This window comes from Colletes latitarsis, chromosome 11 (genome assembly GCF_051014445.1).
Source record: "Colletes latitarsis isolate SP2378_abdomen chromosome 11, iyColLati1, whole genome shotgun sequence".
In the NCBI taxonomy this organism is placed as follows: domain Eukaryota; kingdom Metazoa; phylum Arthropoda; class Insecta; order Hymenoptera; family Colletidae; genus Colletes; species Colletes latitarsis.
The window spans coordinates 9350444-9369372 of record NC_135144.1 but is presented as its reverse complement, the minus strand read 5'-3'; the positions used below and the strand labels follow the sequence as shown (position 1 = coordinate 9369372).

The 18929-nt window shown below is 36.0% G+C and overlaps 2 protein-coding genes across 7 annotated transcripts; one reads left to right on the top strand and one right to left on the bottom strand.

Annotated features, from left to right (window-relative positions):
- Positions 1–1339: 1339 nt before the first annotated feature.
- Argrs (arginine--tRNA ligase-like protein) lies at positions 1340–4821 on the bottom strand. The gene is made up of 8 exons (XM_076776525.1): positions 4525–4821; positions 4258–4413; positions 3940–4165; positions 3429–3853; positions 2671–2812; positions 2332–2591; positions 2063–2255; positions 1340–1990 (listed from the first exon to the last, which is right to left on the bottom strand). The coding sequence occupies exons 1-8, from the start codon at positions 4570–4572 to the stop codon at positions 1416–1418; spliced, it is 2025 nt and encodes a 674-aa protein (XP_076632640.1). The 5' UTR covers positions 4573–4821; the 3' UTR covers positions 1340–1415.
- A 4499-nt stretch (positions 4822–9320) lies between these two features.
- LOC143347778 (RING finger protein 207) lies at positions 9321–17290 on the top strand. 6 transcript variants are annotated; one of them, XM_076777285.1, is made up of 8 exons: positions 9321–9596; positions 9750–9989; positions 10816–10964; positions 11064–11851; positions 12232–12579; positions 12656–12941; positions 13006–13392; positions 14326–17290. In XM_076777285.1, the coding sequence occupies exons 2-8, from the start codon at positions 9775–9777 to the stop codon at positions 14904–14906; spliced, it is 2754 nt and encodes a 917-aa protein (XP_076633400.1). In that variant the 5' UTR covers positions 9321–9596; positions 9750–9774; the 3' UTR covers positions 14907–17290. The 6 variants fall into 6 exon arrangements, with proteins under 6 accessions (XP_076633400.1, XP_076633399.1, XP_076633397.1 ...); XM_076777284.1 differs by having other exon boundaries at positions 9321–9989; positions 14326–14597; positions 14679–17290; XM_076777282.1 differs by having other exon boundaries at positions 9321–9989; positions 12235–12579.
- Positions 17291–18929: the final 1639 nt, after the last annotated feature.

The window sequence follows — 18929 nt, the reverse complement described above, 5'->3', positions numbered from 1 at the left end:
GTTGCATGAGGTGCTGACCTGGCGTAATATGTGGCTCGTGTGGTAGGATATGTCGGCTTTCCCCACCATTCCATTAAACGCTAAGGAAGTTCGTCGTTTCTAGTGTCGACGTCGATGCACTCAGTTATGCCAAATCTGTCCACACTGCTAATGGGTAGGGTACCGGACACAACCGTAAGTAGTGTACGCATACAGGTGACTTCATAAAGATGATGAAATAGATTAATAAAATTGATAACAGATAATGATGTAATGTGAATTAAATATTACAAAAGGAAAAATATATTCTCATAGAGTATAAATATTTATTTTTTTTATTATATATACAAAAATTGTTTTTATAATATTGCAAAAACACCCCTCCTCCAGCACCACCCTGCCAACCAAAATGGAACATCCAAAGAATGACTATTATACCAATCCATTATAACACATTAGAAAAAGTAGAAACAAACAACGAATTAGAACCAAACAAGATAAACGAAATTACTAAAGAATTCGTAAATATTATCAAAACTGCAGTAGAAAGACATTTTGAGGCCACACACACACACAAGAGACTAAAAACAAACTGTACCCTGGTGGAATACAGAATGTCAAACTATGAGAAAACCACCATACCTTTAATCAAGCCAAAAAACATCTTAAGAGAAATTAAAAATAAGAGTAAAATTCTGTAGAATAATCAGAGAAAGCAAAAAAAAATCATGGAGAAAATACACATCTTTATTTACCCACAAATTCTTGCCAAAGATATCTGGAAAAAAATTAAACAAATAAATGACAGCTACACATACAACAAAACCTACTTCCTCAAAACTAAAGAAAACAACTTCGACACTAAATTAGTTTGGTCTCACCACATAAAACTCCTAAAAGAAATCTGCATAAAAAGATTGATCATCATTAAAATGCTTGGAAACAATAACAAAACAACGCGCGCGGAAGGTCACCGTGGGGATTTAGTGGATAAGTTCCATACCTGTTTATTCTGTGAGGTGAAACCAGGGAGGGCAAGGGTGTCTTTAGAAAATTTCTCCCATGTAAAAAAAAAAAAACAATAGTACGGTAAAAAATAGATTACGGCTCAACTATATTGTATATAGTTCAGCCAAACCCCACCTATTAAAAAAAATAGATCCTGCTTCACTAGCAGTATGTATTCTGTTCAAAAGCAACGAAATATCTCTTGGACAGATCCTGATGTCAATGTGATGTTAAATAAAAAGAAAAAAAAAAAATTTTTTATTTTTGAACTTTCAAGTACAACAGAAACAATTCAAATAAAGAATAGGGAAATACTGTTTAATAAACATCTTAACGAACAGTAAAACAATACACTTTTATTTTGCAATTCTTTATAAAGAATGTATTTTTTTATAGTTACTTTACATTATATGTTTGTATAAATATATTCACATTCGCGCAACTGGTTTTAGACCCAATATTGAAAAGCATTTTTCCATTATAATTGTAGTAGCTTCTGTCAATAACATACGTCCCATATTTACATTCACTACTTCTCCAAGTTTGTTCATTTCAAGGCAATAACAATTATCGTAAAATTCTGAGAATGTGCATGCGATATCATAACAATATTCACATAATTGATGCAGATACAAATCTTCCGTAATTTTAATTAATACGTCAGGAAATTTTATTAATACTTTAGCTAATTTCCATTCCTTCTCATGCTTCAATGAAATTGGAGTATTTTGTGCAAGTTCTTGTAATTTCTCTCGCGAGATATTAGCCGCCCTTGCAATAGAGCATATTCTAGTTAAAGCATATAGTAAATACACTGCAGTGTTCCCTTTATCTTCAAGCATTTTATCAAAAGAAAATACATATTCGTGATTCCTGTTCTGCGACAAATCCGCATACTTTATACATCCATAAGCAATAGATTCCTGAGCCAATTTCAACTCCTCTTCTGTAAATACTTTGTCACGTTCCCTATCTTTTAATTTTTGGAGTGCCCTTTTCAAACCTTATGTAAGAAATAACATATTAAAAAATTTATCAATTACAATATTACCCTTAATAGTATTTAATACATTACCTTCATCTAATAAATCACTTAATTTCACTGTATCACCAGATCTAGTCTTAAATTTCTTTTTATCTTGACCAAGAACTACACCAAATCCAACATGGTCCATTCGATGACAATTTTTTAAAATTCCTACTCGTTCAGCACAGCTTTTTAATACTTGAAAATGCTGAGATTGGCCAGCATCTGTTACATATATTATCTATAAAAATTACAATAAATCATGAAATAACAGAAAAATACTTCGCAAAATATAATATAAAATTAAAATGAATTACCCAACTAGCTTTTTCTTCTTCTATTCGTTGTTTAAGTGCTGCCATATCTGAAGTATCATATGTAAAACCACCATCAGATTTTACAATAGTTAGAGGTATACCATTCTTATCCTTGCCCCACATTACTTTTCGGCCTTCGTCTTCTTCTAATAGTCCTTTTGCATCTAATTCTTTGACCAGAGCTTCCATATGTTTCTGATAAAAAGATTCACCTCTTTCTATTAAATTAATGTTCAATCGATCGTATATCTTTTGGAATTCTATATTTAGAAAATACAAAGAAAGTATAATAATGGTATTTTTTTATAATTTTAATTTAAATAACGCAGAAAACTTTACCTTTCCTAGAGACATCACAAATTAGTTGCCATGCTTTTATCATATCAGGATCAAATGCTTGTAACTTAACAACACAATTGTATGCACGTTTTTTAAATTCTTCGTCTTTATCAAACCTTTCCTTTGCTTCTTTATAAAAACACTATAATGTTTGGGATGTTCAATTAATAGAATTATATTTATAGAACTAAGATTTATACAGGGTATTCGGCCATCCCGGGGAAAAATTTTAATGGGGAATTCTAGATGCCAAAATAAAACGAAAATCAAGAATACCAATTTGTTGATGGAGGTTTTGTTAAAAAGTTATCAACGTTTAAAGTTCTGCCTGTACTGAATTTTTTTCTCGAAAACGTGCAGGATTTCGGGGGTGTATGCAATGACCAAAAACGATTGTAATTGGCCCCCGCAACCGAAAATAATTTTTTTAGAACGATTAGAAAAATTTTTTTTCGCCGAAAAATTTCAGCACCTACTCGATTTTTTTTCTCAATAGAGGGTAGAATTTCGGAGGTATGTATATTCACCAAAAATGATTATAATTGACCCCCGCAACCGAATATAATTTTTCCAAAACGATTTGAAATTTTTGAATATAATTGTTAATAACTTTTTGACGAAGTCTCCATCAACAAATTGGTATTCTTAATGTCGTCTTATTTTAGCCTCTAGAATCCCTCATTAAAATTTTTCCCAAGGGTGGCCGAACACCCTGTATAATAGATATAATTGAAAGATATTGTATTATATTAAATTACCTGAAGATCTGTAATAGGTGGAGATATAGTTAAATAATCAGAAAACCTATCCTGAAGATGAGCTATTAACATTCCAAATTGGGTGCCCCAGTCACCAACATGATTTATTCTAAGTACATCATGCCCTAAAAATTCTAAGAGTCTTGAAATACTATCACCAATTATAGTGGATCTTAAATGTCCAACATGCATTTCTTTTGCAATGTTAGGACTAGAAAAGTCTACGACAATTCTTTGTTTCTTTGTATGTGGTGGACATGCTTTTCCAAGTTTTACTAAGTCACTCAACATTGTCTGTGCAAATTCTCGTTTTAAATATATATTTATATAACCAGCACCTGCAACGTCCAATTTAGAAACTAAATCGGATTCTTTTACTTGTGACATTATATTTTTTGCAATATCTTGTGGAGATTTTTTAATCCCTGTACAGGTAAATAAAATATATTTATTAATATAGACAATACTTTAGACGACACAAAGTCTTATTTATATTAATGTTGACTCTTACCATTACTGCTAAGTAGTTTAGCAAGTGGCATAGCACTGTTACATTGGTAATCTCCAAATTTTGAATTATTGCTATATGTTATAATCACTGGAGGATTAGGAACATCTGGATATGCAGTAGAAATAGCTTTTTCAAACAATTCCAATAAAGTAGTATATACACTGGTGACATTACACGCAGTAGTTATCATTTCGCTTTGTGTTTTTGCTCTATCAGCTTCGATAGTCTGTTTAAAAGGAATACAAACACGAAAAACATGTCATTAAAAATACAGTTCAACCGAAAAGTAAAGAAACAGTAGATTTTTGTGAAGCATACCCTTTTCAAAATAGCTACTCTATGCTTTAATTTTATATTTTCTTGTTCTAATTTCATGTATTCATCTTTAGTTACAGAGTGTATTTTGGAGTTATTAGTTGTAATATTTTCTCGTAGAAATCTGATTTCTTGCTTCAAAAAAGCTATTTCTTCTTCCTGTATACGAAATGGATACGAAAATTATAACCTATATATGTTATTTACTAAGAAATTACATCTTAGAACTGAGTATTTATACAGTAATTATAAATCAGTAACATAATTTACCGCTGCAGCTGCTCTTTTGTGGAAAATTTCTAAATTTTGTTTAGACATTCTAATCAAAGTATGTTTTATTAATCGTGTAAAAGTAATGCACGTGGATGTTTCAAAAAACTTGGTTTCAGTATAAAGGACGTCGCTCGCCCACTTTACAGTACGACACCTGCACGGTACTCGACTAATGATCACGCATTGACACTGTTTGTCGCATATTTAATAGCACAGCATCAAAATTTAATGATCTGATGATTAGACCAACAACTTTCAGTTGACCACGAGTTACAGTGTACCTTTTAACGTATTGGCATCGATACCACATCAGTGCATCGGTAACATATCAACAGGGATAGTCATTTAACTCTTTCACTTTAATTTTTCTTGTAAACTACATGTTGCATAAAAAAATGTTTCGACGAAAGTTGTTTGGTATATTAGAGAAGCATGCACGACAATTCATTTCTTATTATTTTCCGTTTTTATTAAAATATGAAGATCACCTAGAATTTTTTAACTGTAATGTATAACTTTTAATCATGTCGTTCAAAAGTCTATTGAATACAGATTAAAAGATTATTAAGGTACATAGGATCAGAAATCAATATTTATCGAGATATTCTTCAGTGAAGGATGATGGATTCCACATAATGCTTGCCTCAGTTTCAATGTTTAAATCAACTAAAGAATATTTTGATAAATATTAATTTTCGATCCTAATTTTAATTTTGTTATTTAATTTAAGCCTAATACCCATGGAATAAGTAATAATATTTCATATTAGGATTCGTGTACTTCTGATTTCGTTTTGATTACATAAACGTATTTTCTATTAGTTAGGTGTCGTCTAACTTACAAGATTTACTTGATTCCTAGAACAACAGTAAGATGTTTATTTGCTCTAAATATAAATAAACAAATGAAAGGAAAAGGTTGTTAATTTAATATAAATATTAATTAATTCTGGCTAATTTTTGTTATGTTGCATAAATAATAAATTATATTTTTTTATGAATAATGATATCATATATTGCCTTTTTAAAAGTGTAATTTCAATACATTATACCATTCTATATTAGGCACACATAGTATTCCATTTTACGAGCATTATGAATTTGATATAGAAAATGAGGACCTCGGTAAAAATAATAAATATTCTCTAAACCGTTATTATATTTTAAATTTGACTGTTACCAGTCAAAACAGTATAAAATTTTCTATAAATTTATAATGTTTAAGTTTCTATAAAAGTTCCACAAGTAAGTGGTACGTGTGCAGGCAAAAAATCAACGATTTTAAATTTTGTCCTTCGAAAATGCACCGGGGCGGCAATTAACCTAGGAACGCCTCTGGATAAGTGTCTCCTCCTCCGCTTCTCTTGCAGACCAGGCATTGTTGCAGACAAATAAATCCTGGAATTCAAGCGGAACGATCAAATAAAGTCTAGTCTGTTGGAAATTACAGATGAAAGAGAGAAAAAGAGGGAGATACATCGTCGATAATCGTCAGGCAGCGCTGCGGATAGAAAGAAAAAAATTCGAGAAGGGGTTAGCGTACTAAACAGCCACCAGCCCAGGCATCCCCTTTTGTAGGTTAAAAAGGCGAACCCCTCTGTTTGGGACGAGACGAGAGACGGGGAAGGACTCGAGGAAATTTAGTATTTCGTTTCGTCGATATTGCACGATTGATATCGGTCGACGAATACCGCGAAATGAAAAAATGCCAGATATAGAATATGCATAATTCCTCTTCCTCTTTCTTCATTTTTTTTATGCTTTATAGACGCGGAGATACCCGTCTCGCTCTTTCTGTCTTGTATAGGAAACGTTCGTCTCGGGACTAGCAGCGATCGCTCGCACATGTACACGTTAGCAGGTTGGATGTGTATTTATCGAGCATATAGATCCCTGCAGGAGTGCAGAAAACGGGGTGACTGAGGTGTTGCGGGGTGAGGACGTCGGGGCGCTGCTCTCACGCACATAGATCCTAGCCCGTGGTACAACACAAGCGCAACCAGCTGCTAGCGATGGCCTCGAACGCTTTTTGGATCGTCTGGAACGGACGCAGGGATTACAAGCTTTCTTTAAAATTCAAGATATTGGCGGAACCTTCGATTTTTAGACGATTCTTGAACCTTCGGTCTGGAAACGTTCAAATCTAACGCTGTTTCAACGATTACGCGTTGCTATAATCTTTTACTTCTACAGAAAGCGAGTTACATTCTGATTTGCATGTTCATTAACATGTTCACGTTATGTATCACTGTCCCTGAAACGTAGCTATGTTTCTTAGTTTCAGGAAACCTTCAGACGTAAATCAACGAACAGTACAGAGAAGACTGTTAGACAATTGTAATATTGTCTAGACTTTAAAGGTTTGCAAATTTAAACAACAAAGCAGTCTCTATCTCTCCAATGCAATAATTTCTCGAACTTTAACTTTCCATGAAACTCCTCGATAAAGAAAAACTCTTGACAAGTAAAATTGAATTATTACTTTTTTAATATAATTCCTTTAGGGGGTAATTCTATAGGCTAAAATGACGAAATAATGTTCCGAGGTTCTTTTATTTTTCGACCTATAAAGAAGGGTATTGCAATCAAGATAAATTTCGAGAAAATTTTTTGCTATGATTAAACACATTTTAAAATACTTTGATAACGTTTTGACTGTTAAAAAAAATATTTGTTGTTATGTGCGTTACTAAATAGCATAATCAAAATCTGATTAGATTTTTAGTAAAATTGGTTCATAGATAAGGATGGTTATCTCTTGTAGTTTTTTGGATTTTCTGATATATATTTATGATTTGTAAACATTTTAATAAGTATTTGAAGCAAATCTTAAAAAGATTTTTTCTTTCACATAAAAAAGTAAAATAAACTTCTCTATTTTCTCTAATAGTCTTTACCGCAATTTCGATATTGTTTTTCATCTTACTTTGGACAATAGAGTTATCCTCTAAAAGGATTACCGGTAGTACGAATACCTTGTATTTCAAACGTGTTTTTTAAAAAAAGTATATTTATATTTACAAAAAGTCTATCAAATTTAAATGGTTTCATCTTCCTTTTAATTAAAACTTTTTATATGTTGTTTACACGCAGAAAATTAAATACGAAGAAAAATTAACGGACTCGCATGGCTTTTCTTAAAAATTATTAAATACGATTTAATAAGAAATTATTTTTTTCGTAGAATAGCATTAAAAAAGTGTCACTATTTGGTAGTCAAGTAAAATTATCTCATTGCAAATGAAAAAATCTAATTGAATTTGCTATATTCTATTATTTTTGATTGAAGTAGAATGAAAAGTAATGAATATACTTTAAGTACAAAACAATGCCGATAAAATTGTACAAAAAGTTTTAGCTATTTACTAATCCTAATGAGTGTTTTTTATAAGTATAAAGTATTACAAGAAGCATTTTTTTTTATCCAACTGTAATAGAATATGCTTCGTTTTTATTTACTGATCTATAAACATTAAAGTCTTGATTATCCGAGTTCCGTTTGACCGAGATTCCGTATTATCTATGGTGCTTCGAGTTTTACGGTAGAGATACATATTTTCTTCTTAAGACAGCTATGAAACGTAACAAAAAAAAAGAAAACATATTATTATTAAATAAAAATCTATAACTTCATATTTGTCAAAAGTTTAATAAAATTTCACTCAGTTAAGTAATTATATAAATAAACTTAAATATATGTACAATATTACATTATTAAATCTATTGACAAAAATTTTATATTTAAATATAAAATATCATGGATAATGATAGTTACCTTTTGTATATTTTTGTTTAGATATATTCGTTATTCGTAAATATTTTACACAATGTTTCAAATAAATCATGAAGAAAATTCAATTTTACATAAAAAATTTGATGAAATGTCGTTTTGTTTAAATAATTATTATCTCTAATTAATATAGTATCAAAGCGATGCGTCCGAAAATATTATATCCTTGTGTCTGTTAATTCTTTTTAGAGCCTGCGGACCTTCAAGCGTTCGCAGATTATAATTAAAAAGACACAATTTGGGTGTTGCAAACATTGTTAATAGATTTAAAGCCTATCCGTAAAATGAATAATTGAAAACTTAAGAAGAATAATAAATAATATAATTAATTTGTGTGAATGAAAATAATTAAATTTTGTTAAAAATCTTTAAATTTGCAATTTTCTGTAAGCGAGTTGGGCATTGTAAATTAACTTTATTCAATTCTGACTGCGTTTGAAACTATCCATGTGTGCTTGATCCTGGTGAACCTCTATTAACTGAACAGCTATCTTAGCTATCCGAATTGTTGGGCCGGATAAATGAGGTTCGACTGAAGATTGCAATGTTGATTTCGTCTTTGAAAACAGTTATAATATCACTTTCAGTTCTTGAAACAGTTATAAGAACCAAAAAAATGTTATTTTTCGATTTGGATTACGGTTCAACACTATATCTATAATAGGTAAGCTGTAATAAAAATGAAAATTTTTGTTGGTGCTATCAAACTTTTGACATGTATTAGTACGTGTCCTGCATACAATGTGTTATTTTCAATATAATTTTCCGAAGAATCGTAACCGAAATCGAAAGAGACTAGAATCAATATAATAGTTATATTGTTTTGATTCTCTTAATTGCATTAATTTACAATTGATATAATAACAGTTTGAAAGAGTTATTTTCAAAACCATTTGATCCACTGCTCGAAACGATATGGATTAGTTGGGGTGATAAAATTGTTCTAAAATCCGTAAGGGAGATTGAATACCCATCGCTAACAGCGAGAGCACGTACGCTCACGACCACGGTCTTGCGCTTACGTCAGACCACCCCTGTGTATACGGGCTCTGCGCGCACCCCTACACGTAACCGCGTGCAGCAGTACCAGCAGCAGCCCGTCCTCTTTTCTCTGTGTGTACGTACCACCCAGCGTGGACGTGGGTGAGCTTGGTGACACCTCAGTGACGTCAGAGCCGATCGTCAGGCGCAAACGAGGTTGCCCACCAAACTACGTTAGAATGACGAGCCGATAAACTACCCATCAGGGTTTCTGTGGCGGGCGGGCCAACGGTCTTGGGGTAAACAATCATTGTCAAATTGTTTGTGCCTCGCTCAAGTTTCTTTCAGTAACGCGTGCAATGCGACTGTGTGAAACGTGAAACATCGACAATGTCGAGGAGTGTCCAGGTCAGACGGTTGCTGAAGCGCGTTCTCTGGATTCTGGTTTCCAGGTGGCCGCCGTTGGTTTGGCCGACGATGGCGAGCTCGGGATCGACAGTCGACGGTGTCGGTGTCGGCGAAAACGATGCCACGACAGGTGTAACTAGTGCCGGGCCTAGGAATCCTCTCATCTGCAGTGTTTGCCACAACTATTACAATGAGCCTTGTCTGCTATCCTGTTTTCACACCTTTTGTGCCCGCTGCATCTGTGGTCCTCACCTTGATGGAAAGGTCACCTGCTCCATCTGCGGGTAGATAGCAACGACTGTTATTGCATGGCGTCCTTAGGGTGGGTGGTGATCCCCAATTTGGGTTAGGTTTGGCTAATATCTGCATCTTATCATTTCTTCTACTAATTCCATTTTCTATAAATTCCATTCGTCGCATGTGCATCATAAAGTTGTACTTCAAACGTTTGCTCCAAGTGTGACAGCTATTCTATGAATCGTACTGATGTAGAAACATTGTATAAACACTGATGTTATGTTTACAGCACCATCCTGTATACTTTATTTTTATGAGAATTCTTATTCATCATATTTTTCCTGTTCTATGCTGTAGTTCATTTAATCAGCTTCATGCTATGTTTTACTTAATTGATTTTACACTCTATTTCATTTAGTCTGTTTTGCACCTAATAATAGTAACGATTTAATGCTTTTTGATGCATATGTTTATCGTGTTAATACTCCTGTGTTTGAACAATATCTGAAATTCATCATGTGTCACATATATGCAGAAATCAGTAGATACATCTATTTTATTGTTCATAAGAATTGTTGTTTCTTGTTCGACTGCAAATATCTGTTAGGAACACACAATTTCAATAGCCTGTAATGCGTATAGTTTATAGATCATTACACAAGAATCTTTTTATTCTTACCATAATGGTTTACTATAACTTTATTGTTACTGTACACTTTTTGTTTTTACATATTGTTTCTGTTGGAATCTACTTTTTTAATTTATAAATTTTCATTTTTGCAATGTGCAAAGTATCTCTTCCAATGCATTCCATCTTGAATACTTTTAATTCGTTTGAACTTTTTCGAGTCTAAAATACATTACCATATATAGGCAACAGACACAGCTAAAAGATGGGACACAACTACCACCGCCCGATCAGCTGATACGTCAGCTAGTTGAGTTGGCAAACTCTGAGAATCCACCATGTGCCAACTGCGATAAGCGTGACAAGTCTACCATGTTCTTTTGTACAACATGTGGTACGTATCAAAGATTCTCAACTATAACTGCAAAGTAACACCCATTATAAAAAATAATATTGGGAATTACTTTTTTTACTGTAAAATGTTCAAACATAGGACAAGCACTGTGTAAACACTGCAGAGAGCACACTCACAGTGCAAAGATGTTTTCCACGCACGAGGTGGTGCACATGAGCAAATGCGCCAAAGATACCCAACGTCGTTGTTCTACTCATGGAGAACAATACATAATGTACAGCCAGAGTGCCAAATGTATGCTCTGCGCTACTTGTTTCCGCGATACTCCGACGGAAGCGAGGCTCCATTGCGTGGATATCGAGACCGCTTGGCAACAAGCATCTAAGAAAATGGAACGAGTGGTCAATTCGATTTGCGAGCTGCAGGCCGGCGTACGAGATGGAGTGCAGGCTCTGAAATCTCAGCAGGATGAACTACGGCACAGTCTGGACACGGAGAAAAGGGCACTGAACTCATTCTGCCAGGGAATGCAGCAAACAATTACAAAGACCCAGAGCAACGTTCTGACGGAGCTGCAACGTCAGTACCAGACCGAGGACAGGATGGTCCGTAGCCAACTGCTTTCTCTAGGTAGTGCGCTTCCAGTACTACAGATGCATTTGATGTTGTGCACCGCCTTCACCAGCGGCGCAACGAAATATCAATTTCTCGAGCTAGCCCATCCGATGCTGGAGCGTTTGGGTCGCGTTGCCCAGTTGGGACATCCCTCAAGGCCGCCTTTAATGACCGCTCATCTAAAGACAAACTACAAGAGCGAATTTGCCAGAACGTTGCAGCCATATATAGGTCAAACGCAGGTTCCGAAAGAGTCGCTGTATGATCAAACTCATGCGACGAGTCAACAACAGGAACCGCCAGTGATTCAGGTAGCTACCTATGTACATATATACCTATGGCTAACCTCTCTCGATTACAAACTTCTCTATCTTTACGTTCATATTACAAGTTTCTTTTTCACTGCATTTCTCGCGCACACTTCTGTGTAAGTATTTTTGTTGACAGGATTTTACTCTCGATATATGATGTGGCTTGTACTTAATCGTATGGTAGTAGTCTAGTAGTCAAATTAGACAGTGATTATATTCTCGTAGCACAACTGGCCACTCGCCAGGTACAGAACTTTCGTTCCTCGCTAGTTTCTTAGCCGGATGTGGTAGTCAGTATCAGAAAGTCTATTTGAATTCGCGTAACATAACCTCCAACAAGCATGATCAGCAATTATTTGAGACACTTTTTGTTTCTCAAGCAGAGCAGCAAGACTGCACAAAAGATCCCGACGAAGGGCGGAACCGATTGTGGACCATTTTCTAATCACTGCCGAGCATTTGATACTCAACTGAAAGAATTAAATCAACAGTTGCTCATCGTGAAGGAACGTTTGGAGGAGCTTCATCGCGATGTGGCTCTGTTGAGAAGAGCGAACACTCCTCCGTTAGGGATGCGTTACGAAAACGTAGCTAAAGATTGCCGATTCCTAGAGCGACAATTAGAGCATCATCAGCTGGAATTGGAACGGCTTAGAAACGTCTTCGACGCTTTGTGGGATGAGCAGTTGTGTAGAATTCGCATAGAGAAAGAAATTTTTCATTCTCAGGTACTGTAGTAGTTGGTCCCGAAACGTTATCCTTATTCTGGCGATACTATAATCTATAACTTCGATTTCCGTGTAGATGAGCGACATTCTGTCACTAAGGAATCAAGTAAAGCAGTTGCAGAACCTCGCCCAGCAATTAGAACCATTTGTAAAATCCTTTTCGTCTGGGGTCACAGCCGGTGAAGTGAATATGGCAGCCTCGGACGCGGCAGGTAATCAAGGTCTGCAACTGTTGTTGGATCATTTGGCATGCTTGCAAATGCAAGAACCACCGCAACAACCGCAGACTCAAGCACCGATAAAAGATCATCGACACTCGCGTGCCACTGCCACCAGTGCCGATAATGCACTTTACATGAAAGGTAAATACTTTAACTTAGCGACAATTTAATATATCCATAAAACACGCGTGGATTTTCTATACAGAAGCGAAGGAGGTGCCAACACGTTGTCGCACACCCAGTGGTCTTGGAGCCGTTTTAGACTCCAGTGGAAACATCGTTGTCTACGGAACTACTAAATCAACCGACTCGAAGAGGGGAGTCCTCAGCCAATTACTAGAGAAAGCTAGGACTAAGGAGGATCGCAAGAAGTCCCCGGGTAGAGAGGAAAGTCGCGATCGGAGTCAGAGTCGACGATCCAGAAAGTCTCCTGACGGTTCGAAGCCCAAGACACCGCCGGGTCACTCATCAGCCAGCAAAATACGCTCTCTGTACCGCTGTTTAAAGGATGGCAGCGGCGACGCGTCCGCCGAGGGACTTGATCAACCGGAAAGATGCACAGACGCCCAGCAACCACAGTCACACATGACTGGTAAGATCAAATCCGTGAGGATCGCGTGCACGAGTAAATAGCATTGGTAGCAAGGACAGGTATGCTTGGGACGAATCACGAGACGGACTTTGGATTTGCCGATGATGCGGTGACTTCCACTGGATTATGTAGATAGCATTATAAATCGATGTAAATAAAACCCTGATTAATGCATACGAGAATTATTATATTTCGTATCGCGCCCAATTCAGGACCGTCGTGCGTGCAATTTGTTTGTTCGTTTCTGTGCAAGTAAGGGTTATCCAGCAGCTAATTAATTAAATTGATAAAACAGACGAAACACTGGTAAACATCACGAGTATTGGTGGTTTTATCGATTTTGCCCAATGAATTTATTGGGACACGTCAATAATTTGTCGCGCATGTAACGAGACATTACCTTTGTTCAACGCAGCTGCATCATTGAAGTATCCCTCTCATCAAACACCATTAGAATCGCAATTAAATTAACGTGTGCGTGCAGCGCAGTTCAATTAAATCCAGCGTTTGATTGTTTTTCCACTTGATACGAAACGTTCAAACACCTTGCACAGGGAGTAAATTAGGAATGACGCTCGTTGGCCTAATTCAATTGTTTGTCAGCCATGCTTCTATGTATTCCCGCCTACTTCGTCAAAATTACAGGTCCTCCGAGTGATCTAACCACAAAGCTCAGATTTTAAGAACACATGAGATATCTATACATCGACCTGTAATACATTTTGTATCAAAATAATTTGCAGCTAGAGGTTCCATGTGGGGTTATGGATAATTTTGTTATTTTTACAAAATAGACTTCACATATAGTAAACTGTGCCTGAAACAAGACATGAGAACTTACAAATGTCTATCATAAGTTGCATGAAGTAATGTAGCTTTTCCATCAGTCAGGTTTTATCCTCCTTTTCTCTTAAGCGACTCGCGTGCTTTTAGCAGGTGAGGAAGGGGAGTATCAACGAATTTCGGAGGCGTCGAGCATGGGGGAGGCCAAGAAGCGCGTGCAAGCTCAGGTGCACGCAGTACCTGACGAACAACCGGTCCCTACCAACAAAGGTGTGAAAGTGTATCCAGCCAGTGACTCGGAGGACGTGTTCTATGCAGACGAGAAAGCATCAACAGAAGTCAGAAGACGTCGGCGAGCCAGTTGCGACAGCTTGAGCACTACCGGCTCTGGGAGCAGACGATCAAGCATAGCCGATGAGACGGTAGGTCAATCCGCGCAGGATCCCAGGAAAACGTTGGTTGTTTTGATCGGACCTACACCAAAGTCGTCGTCTCTGGTGCAGAAGCAGCGTTCCTGGGAAACATTCCCACGATTGAAGAGCAAACGTGATAGTTCTGCGGCCAGCGACGGGGCTGCATCGTCTCTTGGTCAGTTGAAGAAAGCGGACAGCTTCGAAGGACACGAGGAAGCAGTACGCACTTTGGTGGCAGCAGTACAAGAGAACAGATCGCAAGTGCGCCATTATCACATGCACCATCATCGCCATCATCGGAAGAGCAAGACAAACTAAGCTAGATCTTGCTCGAGGCAAAACTACGATGGAGGTTCAAAGATTTTCCTACAGAGATGTCCAGCCTAAATAGCCAATATGCAGAAGAACAAGTGCCCCTCTAACGTGTTTTACCTTTATTGAGTTATTTATAGCAACGTTACCGTCATAAGACGACGAATTACGCTTGCTCTTCTTCGAGGTAGAGCCACGGTAAAGATGCAAAGAACTTTGCTCAGAGGTGTCCAGCCCAGATAGCCAACAGGCAAAAAATATCTCTTTAACATGTTTTATTTTTATCGAGCCATCAACGGAAATGTCATATTCATAGACATCTTAAACCGGGTGTTTTCAACGCATGAAATTATCTCTGTTAGGCTATCAATTCCAACATCGCCATCGTCACTGAAACAGTAAGGCTATCCAAGCTCATTCTTACTTTAGGTAGAGCTGTAACTTCAAAGAACTTCCTTCGAAGGTGTTCACCCCAAGTACCATCTGTATCTATGACACCTTTCACTTCTATTTACTCATAAATATCATTATTGTTATCACCGATACAGCAAGATTAACTAAATTCACTCTTGCATTAGGTAAAGCCACAGTGAAAATTCGAAGAGGTATCCAGCTCAATTAGTCTCTCGTCTCTATTGGATCATGAATTGCAACGTCACCGTCATCACTGAAATAATAAAGTCAATAACGGGTTCTGTAGAGATTCAGATTAGCCCAGATAGTCAAGAGACAGAAAACTAGGGCCTCCAGGCATTTTTCCTTTGTTGAATCATCGATAACAACATCACTGACACCACTAAATTAAAGTTGTTTTCGCTCGAAATAGAGCCGCGATGAAGAATCAAAGAGTATTCTTCAAAAGTGCTCAAACACAGATAATCAATAGGTGCAATATTGGATGTTTCTTCAACGCGTTCAATATTTTATATCGGGCCATCATGATTAGAAAGAAGTTAGCGAATTTGACAGCTGTTATGCTGAGAGCTTGTGTATAGAAAATCATTATACGGCATACGATAACAAAAGATTTTGGCTCGACTGCATTTGGCTGTCTGGGAGGGAGTCAAAAATCCTCCAAACGCCTAGCATACATTCGGAAAAGTATTATCGAGGGACTATAGCTTTCGATCATTAGTACATTGTTATTAGTAGAGGAATATTGTTACGAGAAAAGGTATTATGAGAAACCGATTCTTTTTTAATATTTTGAGCGTTTTATTAGAGATATACGGATACGACGATGATCAAAAGGGCATTTCGTATCATGTACATATGTACGTTACTCGGACGAATACGATCACAATTACTGGGAAAATTATTCGTCGTTTCAACTGCCGCTGACAAAGCATCTTCGAGAAGTGCACCTTTAATGGTTACTTTTACGAAAACTGTAACACTGTTTTTTTTGTTATTCGATTCTAGGCCAAGTTTTCAGCTGTTCGTATTGCCTTATAAAATAAATTCGTCGAGGTTACTCCTCCCGTCTTGGGTCTGGCTGGAATTGCTTCAGGGTCAGCCATCAGCCTTCAGCGTAGAACGCTTTTCTGTTTTTTTTATTGAATACCTTTTTTATTACATTTTGAAGCGCCGAAGGTCACAATATATCGCTGCCAATAGGAAACTAATTATACATAAAAACGAAGAGATGCGCGAGCACGCATTATCGACGAGGACCTTTAAGTGACGGTTTATGCACTTAGAGGCTCGAATTAGATTAGTGTGAACACGTAATTGTCGATAAACTGTGCATGCGTAAACATGGAGGCACGGATCGGATTATTGCGTAAAATAAACGAAAGGAAACAAATTTCCAACCCTGCTCAAACCGCGCGTCTACGTAAAAAAAAACTTTCGACAATGATAAAAGTCGAACGAATGAACTGATTCGCTGTAATTAAACTTTATATATAGTAACAACTTCGAGGGTATATAATTTATACACAGTATATACTTGACGTCTAACATTGTTCGATGAACGAATAATTTCGAGAGAGAAAGGGAGAAAAATGTTAGCGAATTAAAACACTACCAAGCCACAGTACATACATACTATGAATTCAAACGATGATGCTCTCTCATGAGGAAGAATAGCCTAATTACAAACGTATTCGTAATCGACAATTCCACGGGGATTCATCGTCCGCGATACTCCAACGATTGCATGTTCGTCTAAACGTTTCGTACTTAATCACAGGAGATATACACTTCTGCTACGAAATGTGAAGGTTCCTCATGAAAGTTAAACGCAATCGTTATTGTTCATTTTAAACGACTAAAGGATCATGATCTTCGTATGGACCGTAAGGACGTTACATTTATAGTAAATATACACGATTAAGCATGTATGAGAACTATCGAATTGCTGATAATAGAGAAATATACAAGTTACAAAGGCACTATTTGTTTTCTTCTGATTCTTTCCTAATTAAAACAATGAATTCTGTCTGTATAATAATTCGTTAAAATACATAAAGAGTGCGTCCGAATAACATGCACAAGCGGGCGGGAGGAGATTCCTTATAAAAGAAATAAGAAAAATATGAGAAATTAAATTTATTCATTTTTAGTTTATTTTCGAGATAATCAAGTTTGAAAATCGGTTTTCCATTTTATGCACTAAGGTACGATTTAGTAAGCGGCGTATAGCGTATATCGTGTTTGTAAATAATGTTCTACAATTTTTGATACGGTAGTCAACTCGTCTGTCCATCGTGAACCCTCAGTTTTCACTAATTTGTCAGAACAATAATTTTCAAAAATTGGAAGTACGTGGATATGGCATGCTGTGCCTTCTTCTCGTGGAAGGACGATACATTGATATGATCTGAGCATCGGGAGCCTGTAACGAAAGTTATGCATATACATATTATATGCTATAGACAACATATGTTGCTTGGTTGAATCGCACCTTAATCGTAAGTACGTAAAATACAAAACCGATTTTCAAACTTGATTATCTCGAAAACAAAGCTGAAAATGAAAAAATTTTATTCCTTATATTCTTCTTATTTTTTCATAAGGTGAATTAAAACATTTCCCACTTGTACATGTTGTTCGGACGCACTCTGCATGCATGCACACTATTGGTTTATTTCATATTTTTGAGGTTTTATTGAATGCATAAATTCGTCAAAAAATATTCAAAAGCGACAATGATTTATGAAATCAGTTTATAAGTCATCATCAAAATTTGTCGAAGTGGCAAAGTAACAGTGTCAAAAATTACTTTTATTCTTGTGCCACATATGATAAAAACAAAATCTTTTAACCTTTTACGGACGAAACAACTCAAAGTGATGCATTTTTTAACTAGGCATTTACTTTCCCAATGTTTTTTCTAGAAAATTTCGAGATCCAAAATTCTGCATGTGTCTGTACTATACATATAACACTAAAAAAACTTTTTAAAGTTATGTTTACTGGTTAATAACCTTTTTTTATTAAAAATAAGCAAAATTTGCAAACGAGAGACACATGGAATGAGTTCATAAATCACGTTGATGGTTCACATAAAACGCATACATAAGACAAATTTTAATAGGAGATTCTAGAAGCCAAAATAAGACGAAAATCAAGAATACCAATTTGTTGATTGGAACTTCGTTAAAAAGTTATTAACGTTTAAAGTTCCGCCTGTAAAACGGTAACCTGCGAACAGCTGCGCATGTATGATAGTGGTTCTCATTCACAAAACTGTAAGCTGATAATAAACATTAATGCATGCACGCAGTTGTTCGCAGATTGCCGTTTTACAGGCGGAACTTTAAACATTAATAACTTTTTAACGAAGTTTCAATCAACAAATTGGTATTCTTAATTTTCGTCTTATTTTGGCCTCTAGAATCCCCCATTAAAATTTTTCCCAGGGGTGACCAAACACCCTGTATATATTTATTTTAATGCATTAATTTTCTATTTCTCTTTTTTTCCATATCTGTTCAAAACAGTACAGCAAATAAGTAAGTAAGAGTAATTATTGCAAGATACATTTACTTTTGACGAAATGTATATGGAATAAAATTATTTTTA

Bases quoted from the DNA above. Each gene is read 5' to 3' on its own strand.
- LOC143347778 (XM_076777280.1), top strand. From the start codon at position 9,688: ATGTCGAGGAGTGTCCAGGTCAGACGGTTGCTGAAGCGCGTTCTCTGG. The intron at 11,852-12,231 runs GTAGCTACCTAT...TTGTTTCTCAAG, and splicing joins AGGAACCGCCAGTGATTCAG to CAGAGCAGCAAGACTGCACA. The intron at 12,942-13,005 runs GTAAATACTTTA...TTTTCTATACAG, and splicing joins TAATGCACTTTACATGAAAG to AAGCGAAGGAGGTGCCAACA.
- Argrs (XM_076776525.1), bottom strand. From the start codon at position 4,572: ATGTCTAAACAAAATTTAGAAATTTTCCACAAAAGAGCAGCTGCAGCG. The intron at 4,414-4,524 runs GTAAATTATGTT...TTTCGTATACAG, and splicing joins ACAAAAGAGCAGCTGCAGCG to GAAGAAGAAATAGCTTTTTT. The intron at 3,854-3,939 runs GTAAGAGTCAAC...TTACCTGTACAG, and splicing joins TAAACTACTTAGCAGTAATG to GGATTAAAAAATCTCCACAA.